Source organism: Procambarus clarkii, chromosome 80 (genome assembly GCF_040958095.1).
Source record: "Procambarus clarkii isolate CNS0578487 chromosome 80, FALCON_Pclarkii_2.0, whole genome shotgun sequence".
Lineage (NCBI taxonomy): Eukaryota > Metazoa > Arthropoda > Malacostraca > Decapoda > Cambaridae > Procambarus > Procambarus clarkii.
This window is the reverse complement of record NC_091229.1, coordinates 6,562,674-6,576,922: the sequence shown is the minus strand read 5'-3', so window position 1 is coordinate 6,576,922 and position 14,249 is coordinate 6,562,674. Positions and strand designations below refer to the sequence as shown.

The 14,249-nt window shown below is 45.7% G+C and overlaps 1 protein-coding gene across 1 annotated transcript in view; it reads left to right on the top strand.

Annotated features, from left to right (window-relative positions):
- Positions 1-14,249, top strand: part of LOC138357815 (filaggrin-like) — a 106,224-nt gene that overhangs the window by 49,597 nt on the left and 42,378 nt on the right. Inside the window, exons 30-49 of the mRNA XM_069314992.1 lie at positions 235-450; positions 1,123-1,348; positions 1,600-1,934; positions 2,085-2,318; positions 2,998-3,271; positions 3,595-3,737; positions 3,888-4,161; positions 4,413-4,693; positions 5,715-5,988; positions 6,192-6,526; positions 7,182-7,527; positions 7,828-8,042; positions 8,363-8,578; positions 9,251-9,476; positions 9,728-10,062; positions 10,213-10,446; positions 11,126-11,399; positions 12,035-12,289; positions 12,541-12,821; positions 13,843-14,116. Coding sequence (XP_069171093.1) covers positions 235-450; positions 1,123-1,348; positions 1,600-1,934; positions 2,085-2,318; positions 2,998-3,271; positions 3,595-3,737; positions 3,888-4,161; positions 4,413-4,693; positions 5,715-5,988; positions 6,192-6,526; positions 7,182-7,527; positions 7,828-8,042; positions 8,363-8,578; positions 9,251-9,476; positions 9,728-10,062; positions 10,213-10,446; positions 11,126-11,399; positions 12,035-12,289; positions 12,541-12,821; positions 13,843-14,116 — 5,248 coding nt within the window. The remainder of the gene's footprint in view (positions 1-234; positions 451-1,122; positions 1,349-1,599; positions 1,935-2,084; positions 2,319-2,997; positions 3,272-3,594; positions 3,738-3,887; positions 4,162-4,412; positions 4,694-5,714; positions 5,989-6,191; positions 6,527-7,181; positions 7,528-7,827; positions 8,043-8,362; positions 8,579-9,250; positions 9,477-9,727; positions 10,063-10,212; positions 10,447-11,125; positions 11,400-12,034; positions 12,290-12,540; positions 12,822-13,842; positions 14,117-14,249) is intronic.

Sequence of the window (14,249 nt, the reverse complement as noted above, 5' to 3'; positions counted from 1 at the left end):
GAGGAGCACAGCACGGATAACCAAGTGGAGCACAGCACAGATAACCAAGAGGAACACAACACAGATAACAAAGAAGAACACAGCACAGATAACCAAGAGGAACACAGCACAGATATAACCAAGCGGAACACAGCACAGATAAACAAGAGGAACACAGCACGGATAACCAAGAGGAACACAGCACAGATAACCATGAGGAACACAGCACAGATAACCAAGAGGAACACAGCACAGATAACCAAGAGGAACACAGCACAGATAACCAAGAGGAACGCAGCACATATAACCAAGAGGAACACAGCACCGATAACCAAGAAGAACGCAGCACAGATAACCAAGAGGAGCATAGCACGGACAACCAAGAGGAAAACAGCAGAGATAACCAAGAGGAACGCAGCACATATAACCCAGAGGAACACGGCACGGATAACCAAGAGGAACACAGCACAGGTAACCAAGAGGAACACAGCAGAAATAACCAAGAGGAACACAGCACAGATAACCAAGAGGAACACAGCACAGATAACCAAGAGGAACACAGCACGGATAACCAAGAGGAACACAGCACATATAACCAAGAGGAACACAGCACATATAACCAAGAGGAACACAGCACAGATAACCAAGAGGAACACAGCACGGATAACCAAGAGGAACACAACACATATAACCAAGAGGAACACAGCACATATAACCAAGAGGAACACAGCACAGATAACCAAGTGGAACACAGCACGGATAACCAAGAAGAACACAGCACAGATAACCAAGAGGAACACAGCACAGATAACCAAGAGGAACACAGCACAGATAATCAAGAGGAACACAGCACGGTTAACCAAGGGGAACACAGCACAGATAACCAAGAGGAACACAGCACAGATAACCAAGAGGAACACAGCACAGATAATCAAGAGGAACACAGCACGGATAACCAAGAGGAACACAGCACGGATAACAAAGAAGAACACAGCACAGATAACCAAGAGGAACGCAGCACAGATAACCAAGAGGAACACAGCACAGATAACCAAAACGAACACAGCACAGATAACCAAGAGGAACAGAGCACAGATAACCAAAAGGAACACAGCACGGATAACCAAGAGGAACGCAGCACAGATAACCAAGAGGAACACAGCCCAGATAAACAAGAGGAACACAGCACCGATAACCAAGAGGAACGCAGCAGAGACAACCAAGAGGAGCACAGCACAGATAACCAAGAGGAACACAGCACAGATAACCAAGAGGAACACAGCACAGATAACCAAGAGGAACACAGCACAGATAACCAAGAGGAACACAGCACGGATAACGAAGAGAAACACAACACAGATTACCAAGAGTAACACAGCACAGATTACCAAGTGGAACACAGCACAGATAACCCAAGAGGAACACAGCACGGAAAACAAACAAGAACACAGCACAGATAACCCAAGAGGAACACAGCACGGATAACAAACAAGAACACAGCACAGAAAACCAAGAGGAACACAGCACAGATAAGCATGAGGAACACAGCACAGATAACTAAAAGGAACACAGCACAGATAACCAAGAGGAACACAGCACAGATAACCAAGAGGAACACAGCACAGATAACCAAGAGGAACACAGCACAGATAACCAAGAGGAACACAGCACGGGTAATCAAGAGGAACAAAGCACGTATAACCAAGAGGAACACAGCACGGATACCCAAGAGGAGCACAGCACGGGTAACCAAGAGGAGCGCAGCACAGATAACCAAAAGGAACACAGCACAGATAACCAAGAGGAACACATCACAGATAACCAAGAGGAACACAGCACAGATTACCAAGAGGAACACAGCACGGATAACCAAGAGAAACACAACACCGATAACCAAGAGGAACGCAGCACAGATAACCAAGAGGAGCACAGCACGGATAACCAAGTGGAACACAGTACAGATAACCAAGAGGAACACAGCACAGATAACAAAGAAGAACACAGCACAGATAACCAAGAGGAACACAGCACAGATAAACAAGAGGAACACAGCACGGATAACCAAGAGGAACACAGCACAGATAACCAAGAGGAACACAGCACAGATAATCAAGAGGAACACAGCACAGATAACCAAGAGGAACACAGCACAGATAACCAAGAAGAACGCAGCACATATAACCAAGAGGAACACAGCACCGATAACCAAGAAGAACGCAGGACAGATAACCAAGAGGAACATAGCACGGACAACCAAGAGGAAAACAGCAGAGATAACCAAGAGGAACGCAGCACATATAACCAAGAGGAACACAGCACGGATAACCAAGAGGAACACAGCACAGGTAACCAAGAGGAACACAGCAGAAATAACCAAGAGGAACACAGCACAGATAACCAAGAGGAACACAGCACAGATAACCAAGAGGAACACAGCACGGATAACCAAGAGGAACACAGCACATATAACCAAGAGGAACACAGCACAGATAACCAAGAGGAACACAGCACAGATAACCAAGAGGAACACAGCACGGATAACCAAGAGGAACACAACACATATAACCAAGAGGAACACAGCACATATAACCAAGAGGAACACAGCACAGATAACCAAGTGGAACACAGCACGGATAAGTAAGAGGAACACAGCACATATAACCAAGTGGAACACAGCACAGATAACCAAGAGGAACGCAGCACAGATAACCAAGAGGAACACAGCACAGATAATCAAGAGGAACACAGCACGGATAACCAAGAGGAACACAGCACGGATAACAAAGAAGAACACAGCACAGATAACCAAGAGGAACGCAGCACAGATAACCAAGAGGAACACAGCACAGATAACCAAAACGAACACAGCACAGAAAACCAAGAGGAACACAGCACAGATAACCAAAAGGAACAACAGCACGGATAACCAAGAGGAACGCAGCACAGATAACCAAGAGGAACACAGCCCAGATAAACAAGAGGAACACAGCACGGATAACCAAGAGAAACACAACACAGATAACGAAGAAGAACACAGCACAGATAACCAAGAGGAACACAGCACAGATAACCAAGAGGAACGCAGTACATATAACCAAGAAGAACACAGCACCGATAACCAAGAGGAACGCAGCAGAGACAACCAAGAGGAGCACAGCACAGATAACCAAGAGGAACACAGCACAGATAACCAAGAGGAACACAGCACAGATAACCAAGAGGAACACAGCACAGATAACCAAGAGGAACACAGCACGGATAACCAAGAGAAACAAAACACAGATTACCAAGAGTAACACAGCACAGATTACCAAGTGGAACACAGCACAGATAACCCAAGAGGAACACTGCACGGATAACAAACAAGAACACAGCACAGATAACCCAAGAGGAACACAGCACGGATAACAAACAAGAACACAGCACAGATAACCATGAGGAACACAGCACAGATAAGCATGAGGAACATAGCACAGATAACTAAAAGGAACACAGCACAGATAACCAAGAGGAACGCAGCACAGATAACCAAGAGGAACACAGCACAGATAACCAAAACGAACACAGCACAGATAACCAAGAGGAACACAGCACAGATAACCAAAAGGAACACAGCACGGATAACCAAGAGGAACGCAGCACAGATAACCAAGAGGAACACAGCCCAGATAAACAAGAGGAACTCAGCACGGATAACCAAGAGGAACACAGCACAGATAACCAAGAGGAACACAGCACAGATAACCAAAACGAACACAGCACAGATAACCAAGAGGAACACAGCACAGATAACCAAAAGGAACACAGCACGGATAACCAAGAGGAACACAGCACAGATAACCATAACGAACACAGCACAGATAACCAAGAGGAACACAGCACAGATAACCAAAAGGAACACAACACAGATAACGAAGAAGAACACAGCACAGATAACCAAGAGGAACACAGCACAGATAACCAAGAGGAACGCAGTACATATAACCAAGAAGAACACAGCACCGATAACCAAGAGGAACGCAGCAGAGACAACCAAGAGGAGCACAGCACAGATAACCAAGAGGAACACAGCATAGATAACCAAGAGGAACACAGCACAGATAACCAAGAGGAACACAGCACAGATAACCAAGAGGAACACAGCACGGATAACCAAGAGAAACACAACACAGATTACCAAGAGTAACACAGCACAGATTACCAAGTGGAACACAGCACAGATAACCCAAGAGGAACACAGCACGGATAACAAACAAGAACACAGCACAGATAACCCAAGAGGAACACAGCACGGATAACAAACAAGAACACAGCACAGATAACCAAGAGGAACACAGCACAGATAAGCATGAGGAACACAGCACAGATAACTAAAAGGAACACAGCACAGATAACCAAGAGGAACACAGCACAGATAACCAAGAGGAACACAGCACAGATAACCAAGAGGAACACAGCACAGATAACCAAGAGGAACACAGCACGGGTAATCAAGAGGAACAAAGCACGTATAACCAAGAGGAACACAGCACGGATACCCAAGAGGAGCACAGCACGGGTAACCAAGAGGAGCGCAGCACAGATAACCAAGAGGAACACAGCACAGATAACCAAGAGGAACACATCACAGATAACCAAGAGGAACACAGCACAGATTACCAAGAGGAACACAGCACGGATAACCAAGAGAAACACAACACCGATAACCAAGAGGGTCGCAGCACAGATAACCAAGAGGAGCACAGCACGGATAACCAAGTGGAACACAGCACAGATAACCAAGAGGAACACAGCACAGATAACAAAGAAGAACACAGCACAGATAACCAAGAGGAACACAGCACAGATAAACAAGAGGAACACAGCACGGATAACCAAGAGGAACACAGCACAGATAACCAAGAGGAACACAGCACAGATAATCAAGAGGAACACAGCACAGATAACCAAGAGGAACACAGCACGGATAACCAAGAGAAACACAACACAGATTACCAAGAGTAACACAGCACAGATTACCAAGTGGAACACAGCACAGATAACCCAAAAGGAACACAGCACGGATAACAAAGAAGAACACAGCACAGATAACGAAGAGGAACACAGCACAGACAATCAAGAGGAACACAGCACAGATAATCAAGAGGAACACAGCACGGATAACCAAGGGGAACACAGCACGGATAACCAAGAGGAACACAGCACAGATAACCAAGAGGAACACAGCACAGATAATCAAGAGGAACACAGCACGGATAACCAAGAGGAACACAGCACAGATAACAAAGAAGAACACAGCACAGATAACCGAGAGGAACACAGCACAGATAACCAAAACGAACACAGCACAGATAACCAAGAGGAACACAGCACAGATAACCAAAAGGAACACAGCACGGATAACCAAGAGGAACGCAGCACAGATAACCAAGAGGAACACAGCCCCGATAAACAAGAGGAACACAGCACGGATAACCAAGAGGAACACAACACAGATAACCAAGGAGAACACAGCACAGATAACCAAAACGAACACAGCACAGATAACCAAGAGGAACACAGCACAGATAACCAAAAGGAACACAGCACGGATAACCAAGAGGAACACAGCACAGATAACCATAACGAACACAGCACAGATAAACAAGAGGAACACAGCACAGATAACCAAAAGGAACACAACACAGATAACGAAGAAGAACACAGCACAGATAACCAAGAGGAACACAACACAGATAACGAAGAAGAACACAGCACAGATAACCAAGAGGAACACAGCACAGATAACCAAGAGGAACGCAGCAGAGACAACCAAGAGGAGCACAGCACAGATAACCAAGAGGAACGCAGCAGAGACAACCAAGAGGAGCACAGCACAGATAACCAAGAGGAACACAGCATAGATAACCAAGAGGAACACAGCACAGATAACCAAGAGGAACACAGCACAGATAACCAAGAGGAACACAGCACGGATAACCAAGAGAAACACAACACAGATTACCAAGAGTAACACAGCACAGATTACCAAGTGGAACACAGCACAGATAACCCAAGAGGAACACAGCACGGATAACAAACAAGAACACAGCACAGATAACCCAAGAGGAACACAGCACGGATAACAAACAAGAACACAGCACAGATAACCAAGAGGAACACAGCACAGATAAGCATGAGGAACACATCACAGATAACTAAAAGGAACACAGCACAGATAACCTAGAGGAACACAGCACAGATAACCAAGAGGAACACAGCACAGATAACCTAGAGGAACACAGCACAGATAACCAAGAGGAACACAGCACGGATACCCAAGAGGAGCACAGCACGGGTAACCAAGAGGAGCGCAGCACAGATAACCAAGAGGAACACAGCACAGATAACCAAGAGGAACACATCACAGATAACCAAGAGGAACACAGCACAGATTACCAAGAGGAACACCGCACGGATAACCAAGAGAAACACAACACCGATAACCAAGAGGAACGCAGCACAGATAACCAAGAGGAGCACAGCACGGATAACCAAGTGGAACACAGCACAGATAACCAAGAGGAACACAGCACAGATAACAAAGAAGAACACAGCACAGATAACCAAGAGGAACACAGCACAGATAAACAAGAGGAACACAGCACGGATAACCAAGAGGAACACAGCACAGATAACCAAGAGGAACACAGCACAGATAATCAAGAGGAACACAGCACAGATAACCAAGAGGAACACAGCACGGATAACCAAGAGAAACACAACACAGATTACCAAGAGTAACACAGCACAGATTACCAAGTGGAACACAGCACAGATAACCCAAAAGGAACACAGCACGGATAACAAAGAAGAACACAGCACAGATAACGAAGAGGAACACAGCACAGACAATCAAGAGGAACACAGCACAGATAATCAAGAGGAACACAGCACGGATAACCAAGAGGAACACAGCACAGATAACCAAGAGGAACACAGCACAGATAATCAAGAGGAACACAGCACGGATAACCAAGAGGAACACAGCACGGATAACAAAGAAGAACACAGCACAGATAACCGAGAGGAACGCAGCACAGATAACCAAGAGGAACACAGCACAGATAACCAAAACGATTACAGCACAGATAACCAAGAGGAACACAGCACAGATAACCAAAAGGAACACAGCACGGATAACCAAGAGGAATGCAGCACAGATAACCAAGAGGAACACAGCCCAGATAAACAAGAGGAACACAGCACGGATAACCAAGAGGAACACAACACAGATAACCAAGGAGAACACAGCACAGATAACCAAGAGGAACACAGCACAGATAACCAAGAAGAACGCAGTACATATAACCAAGAAGAACACAGCACCGATAACCAAGAGGAACGCAGCAGAGACAACCAAGAGGAGCACAGCACAGATAGCCAAGAGGAACACAGCACAGATAACCAAGAGGAACACAGCACAGATAACCAAGAGGAACACAGCACAGATAACCAAGAGGAACACAGCACGGATAACCAAGAGAAACCCAACACAGATTACCAAGAGTAACACAGCACAGATTACCAAGTGGAACACAGCACATATAACACAAGAGGAACACAGCTCGGATAACAAACAAGAGCACAGCACAGATAACCCAAGAGGAACACAGCACGGATAACAAACAAGAACACAGCACAGATAACCCAAGAGGAACACAGTACGGATAACAAACAAGAACACAGCACAGATAACCAAGAGGAACACAGCACAGATAACCATGAGGAACACAGCACAGATAACCAAAAGGAACACAGCACAGATAACCAAGAGGAACACAGCACAGATAACCAAGAGGAACACAGCACAGATAACCAAGAGGAACACAGCACAGATAACCAAGAGGAACACAGCACGGGTAATCAAGAGGAACAAAGCACAGATAACCAAGAGGAACACAGCACGGATACCCAAGAGGAGAACAGCACGGGTAACCAAGAGGAACGCAGCACAGATAACCAAGAGGAACACAGCACAGATAACCAAGAGGAACACATCACAGATAACCAAGAGGAACACAGCACAGATTACTAAGAGGAACACAGCACGGATAACCAAGAGAAACACAACACCGATAACCAAGAGGAACGCAGCACAGATAACCAAGAGGAGCACAGCACGGATAACCAAGTGGAGCACAGCACAGATAACCAAGAGGAACACAACACAGATAACAAAGAAGAACACAGCACAGATAACCAAGAGGAACACAGCACAGATATAACCAAGCGGAACACAGCACAGATAAACAAGAGGAACACAGCACGGATAACCAAGAGGAACACAGCACAGATAACCATGAGGAACACAGCACAGATAACCAAGAGGAACACAGCACAGATAACCAAGAGGAACACAGCACAGATAACCAAGAGGAACGCAGCACATATAACCAAGAGGAACACAGCACCGATAACCAAGAAGAACGCAGCACAGATAACCAAGAGGAGCATAGCACGGACAACCAAGAGGAAAACAGCAGAGATAACCAAGAGGAACGCAGCACATATAACCCAGAGGAACACGGCACGGATAACCAAGAGGAACACAGCACAGGTAACCAAGAGGAACACAGCAGAAATAACCAAGAGGAACACAGCACAGATAACCAAGAGGAACACAGCACAGATAACCAAGAGGAACACAGCACGGATAACCAAGAGGAACACAGCACATATAACCAAGAGGAACACAGCACATATAACCAAGAGGAACACAGCACAGATAACCAAGAGGAACACAGCACGGATAACCAAGAGGAACACAACACATATAACCAAGAGGAACACAGCACATATAACCAAGAGGAACACAGCACAGATAACCAAGTGGAACACAGCACGGATAACCAAGAAGAACACAGCACAGATAACCAAGAGGAACACAGCACAGATAACCAAGAGGAACACAGCACAGATAATCAAGAGGAACACAGCACGGTTAACCAAGGGGAACACAGCACAGATAACCAAGAGGAACACAGCACAGATAACCAAGAGGAACACAGCACAGATAATCAAGAGGAACACAGCACGGATAACCAAGAGGAACACAGCACGGATAACAAAGAAGAACACAGCACAGATAACCAAGAGGAACGCAGCACAGATAACCAAGAGGAACACAGCACAGATAACCAAAACGAACACAGCACAGATAACCAAGAGGAACAGAGCACAGATAACCAAAAGGAACACAGCACGGATAACCAAGAGGAACGCAGCACAGATAACCAAGAGGAACACAGCCCAGATAAACAAGAGGAACACAGCACCGATAACCAAGAGGAACGCAGCAGAGACAACCAAGAGGAGCACAGCACAGATAACCAAGAGGAACACAGCACAGATAACCAAGAGGAACACAGCACAGATAACCAAGAGGAACACAGCACAGATAACCAAGAGGAACACAGCACGGATAACGAAGAGAAACACAACACAGATTACCAAGAGTAACACAGCACAGATTACCAAGTGGAACACAGCACAGATAACCCAAGAGGAACACAGCACGGAAAACAAACAAGAACACAGCACAGATAACCCAAGAGGAACACAGCACGGATAACAAACAAGAACACAGCACAGAAAACCAAGAGGAACACAGCACAGATAAGCATGAGGAACACAGCACAGATAACTAAAAGGAACACAGCACAGATAACCAAGAGGAACACAGCACAGATAACCAAGAGGAACACAGCACAGATAACCAAGAGGAACACAGCACAGATAACCAAGAGGAACACAGCACGGGTAATCAAGAGGAACAAAGCACGTATAACCAAGAGGAACACAGCACGGATACCCAAGAGGAGCACAGCACGGGTAACCAAGAGGAGCGCAGCACAGATAACCAAAAGGAACACAGCACAGATAACCAAGAGGAACACATCACAGATAACCAAGAGGAACACAGCACAGATTACCAAGAGGAACACAGCACGGATAACCAAGAGAAACACAACACCGATAACCAAGAGGAACGCAGCACAGATAACCAAGAGGAGCACAGCACGGATAACCAAGTGGAACACAGTACAGATAACCAAGAGGAACACAGCACAGATAACAAAGAAGAACACAGCACAGATAACCAAGAGGAACACAGCACAGATAAACAAGAGGAACACAGCACGGATAACCAAGAGGAACACAGCACAGATAACCAAGAGGAACACAGCACAGATAATCAAGAGGAACACAGCACAGATAACCAAGAGGAACACAGCACAGATAACCAAGAAGAACGCAGCACATATAACCAAGAGGAACACAGCACCGATAACCAAGAAGAACGCAGGACAGATAACCAAGAGGAACATAGCACGGACAACCAAGAGGAAAACAGCAGAGATAACCAAGAGGAACGCAGCACATATAACCAAGAGGAACACAGCACGGATAACCAAGAGGAACACAGCACAGGTAACCAAGAGGAACACAGCAGAAATAACCAAGAGGAACACAGCACAGATAACCAAGAGGAACACAGCACAGATAACCAAGAGGAACACAGCACGGATAACCAAGAGGAACACAGCACATATAACCAAGAGGAACACAGCACAGATAACCAAGAGGAACACAGCACAGATAACCAAGAGGAACACAGCACGGATAACCAAGAGGAACACAACACATATAACCAAGAGGAACACAGCACATATAACCAAGAGGAACACAGCACAGATAACCAAGTGGAACACAGCACGGATAAGTAAGAGGAACACAGCACATATAACCAAGTGGAACACAGCACAGATAACCAAGAGGAACGCAGCACAGATAACCAAGAGGAACACAGCACAGATAATCAAGAGGAACACAGCACGGATAACCAAGAGGAACACAGCACGGATAACAAAGAAGAACACAGCACAGATAACCAAGAGGAACGCAGCACAGATAACCAAGAGGAACACAGCACAGATAACCAAAACGAACACAGCACAGAAAACCAAGAGGAACACAGCACAGATAACCAAAAGGAACAACAGCACGGATAACCAAGAGGAACGCAGCACAGATAACCAAGAGGAACACAGCCCAGATAAACAAGAGGAACACAGCACGGATAACCAAGAGAAACACAACACAGATAACGAAGAAGAACACAGCACAGATAACCAAGAGGAACACAGCACAGATAACCAAGAGGAACGCAGTACATATAACCAAGAAGAACACAGCACCGATAACCAAGAGGAACGCAGCAGAGACAACCAAGAGGAGCACAGCACAGATAACCAAGAGGAACACAGCACAGATAACCAAGAGGAACACAGCACAGATAACCAAGAGGAACACAGCACAGATAACCAAGAGGAACACAGCACGGATAACCAAGAGAAACAAAACACAGATTACCAAGAGTAACACAGCACAGATTACCAAGTGGAACACAGCACAGATAACCCAAGAGGAACACTGCACGGATAACAAACAAGAACACAGCACAGATAACCCAAGAGGAACACAGCACGGATAACAAACAAGAACACAGCACAGATAACCATGAGGAACACAGCACAGATAAGCATGAGGAACATAGCACAGATAACTAAAAGGAACACAGCACAGATAACCAAGAGGAACGCAGCACAGATAACCAAGAGGAACACAGCACAGATAACCAAAACGAACACAGCACAGATAACCAAGAGGAACACAGCACAGATAACCAAAAGGAACACAGCACGGATAACCAAGAGGAACGCAGCACAGATAACCAAGAGGAACACAGCCCAGATAAACAAGAGGAACTCAGCACGGATAACTAAGAGGAACACAGCACAGATAACCAAGAGGAACACAGCACAGATAACCAAAACGAACACAGCACAGATAACCAAGAGGAACACAGCACAGATAACCAAAAGGAACACAGCACGGATAACCAAGAGGAACACAGCACAGATAACCATAACGAACACAGCACAGATAACCAAGAGGAACACAGCACAGATAACCAAAAGGAACACAACACAGATAACGAAGAAGAACACAGCACAGATAACCAAGAGGAACACAGCACAGATAACCAAGAGGAACGCAGTACATATAACCAAGAAGAACACAGCACCGATAACCAAGAGGAACGCAGCAGAGACAACCAAGAGGAGCACAGCACAGATAACCAAGAGGAACACAGCATAGATAACCAAGAGGAACACAGCACAGATAACCAAGAGGAACACAGCACAGATAACCAAGAGGAACACAGCACGGATAACCAAGAGAAACACAACACAGATTACCAAGAGTAACACAGCACAGATTACCAAGTGGAACACAGCACAGATAACCCAAGAGGAACACAGCACGGATAACAAACAAGAACACAGCACAGATAACCCAAGAGGAACACAGCACGGATAACAAACAAGAACACAGCACAGATAACCAAGAGGAACACAGCACAGATAAGCATGAGGAACACAGCACAGATAACTAAAAGGAACACAGCACAGATAACCAAGAGGAACACAGCACAGATAACCAAGAGGAACACAGCACAGATAACCAAGAGGAACACAGCACAGATAACCAAGAGGAACACAGCACGGGTAATCAAGAGGAACAAAGCACGTATAACCAAGAGGAACACAGCACGGATACCCAAGAGGAGCACAGCACGGGTAACCAAGAGGAGCGCAGCACAGATAACCAAGAGGAACACAGCACAGATAACCAAGAGGAACACATCACAGATAACCAAGAGGAACACAGCACAGATTACCAAGAGGAACACAGCACGGATAACCAAGAGAAACACAACACCGATAACCAAGAGGGTCGCAGCACAGATAACCAAGAGGAGCACAGCACGGATAACCAAGTGGAACACAGCACAGATAACCAAGAGGAACACAGCACAGATAACAAAGAAGAACACAGCACAGATAACCAAGAGGAACACAGCACAGATAAACAAGAGGAACACAGCACGGATAACCAAGAGGAACACAGCACAGATAACCAAGAGGAACACAGCACAGATAATCAAGAGGAACACAGCACAGATAACCAAGAGGAACACAGCACGGATAACCAAGAGAAACACAACACAGATTACCAAGAGTAACACAGCACAGATTACCAAGTGGAACACAGCACAGATAACCCAAAAGGAACACAGCACGGATAACAAAGAAGAACACAGCACAGATAACGAAGAGGAACACAGCACAGACAATCAAGAGGAACACAGCACAGATAATCAAGAGGAACACAGCACGGATAACCAAGGGGAACACAGCACGGATAACCAAGAGGAACACAGCACAGATAACCAAGAGGAACACAGCACAGATAATCAAGAGGAACACAGCACGGATAACCAAGAGGAACACAGCACAGATAACAAAGAAGAACACAGCACAGATAACCGAGAGGAACACAGCACAGATAACCAAAACGAACACAGCACAGATAACCAAGAGGAACACAGCACAGATAACCAAAAGGAACACAGCACGGATAACCAAGAGGAACGCAGCACAGATAACCAAGAGGAACACAGCCCCGATAAACAAGAGGAACACAGCACGGATAACCAAGAGGAACACAACACAGATAACCAAGGAGAACACAGCACAGATAACCAAAACGAACACAGCACAGATAACCAAGAGGAACACAGCACAGATAACCAAAAGGAACACAGCACGGATAACCAAGAGGAACACAGCACAGATAACCATAACGAACACAGCACAGATAAACAAGAGGAACACAGCACAGATAACCAAAAGGAACACAACACAGATAACGAAGAAGAACACAGCACAGATAACCAAGAGGAACACAACACAGATAACGAAGAAGAACACAGCACAGATAACCAAGAGGAACACAGCACAGATAACCAAGAGGAACGCAGCAGAGACAACCAAGAGGAGCACAGCACAGATAACCAAGAGGAACGCAGCAGAGACAACCAAGAGGAGCACAGCACAGATAACCAAGAGGAACACAGCATAGATAACCAAGAGGAACACAGCACAGATAACCAAGAGGAACACAGCACAGATAACCAAGAGGAACACAGCACGGATAACCAAGAGAAACACAACACAGATTACCAAGAGTAACACAGCACAGATTACCAAGTGGAACACAGCACAGATAACCCAAGAGGAACACAGCACGGATAACAAACAAGAACACAGCACAGATAACCCAAGAGGAACACAGCACGGATAACAAACAAGAACACAGCA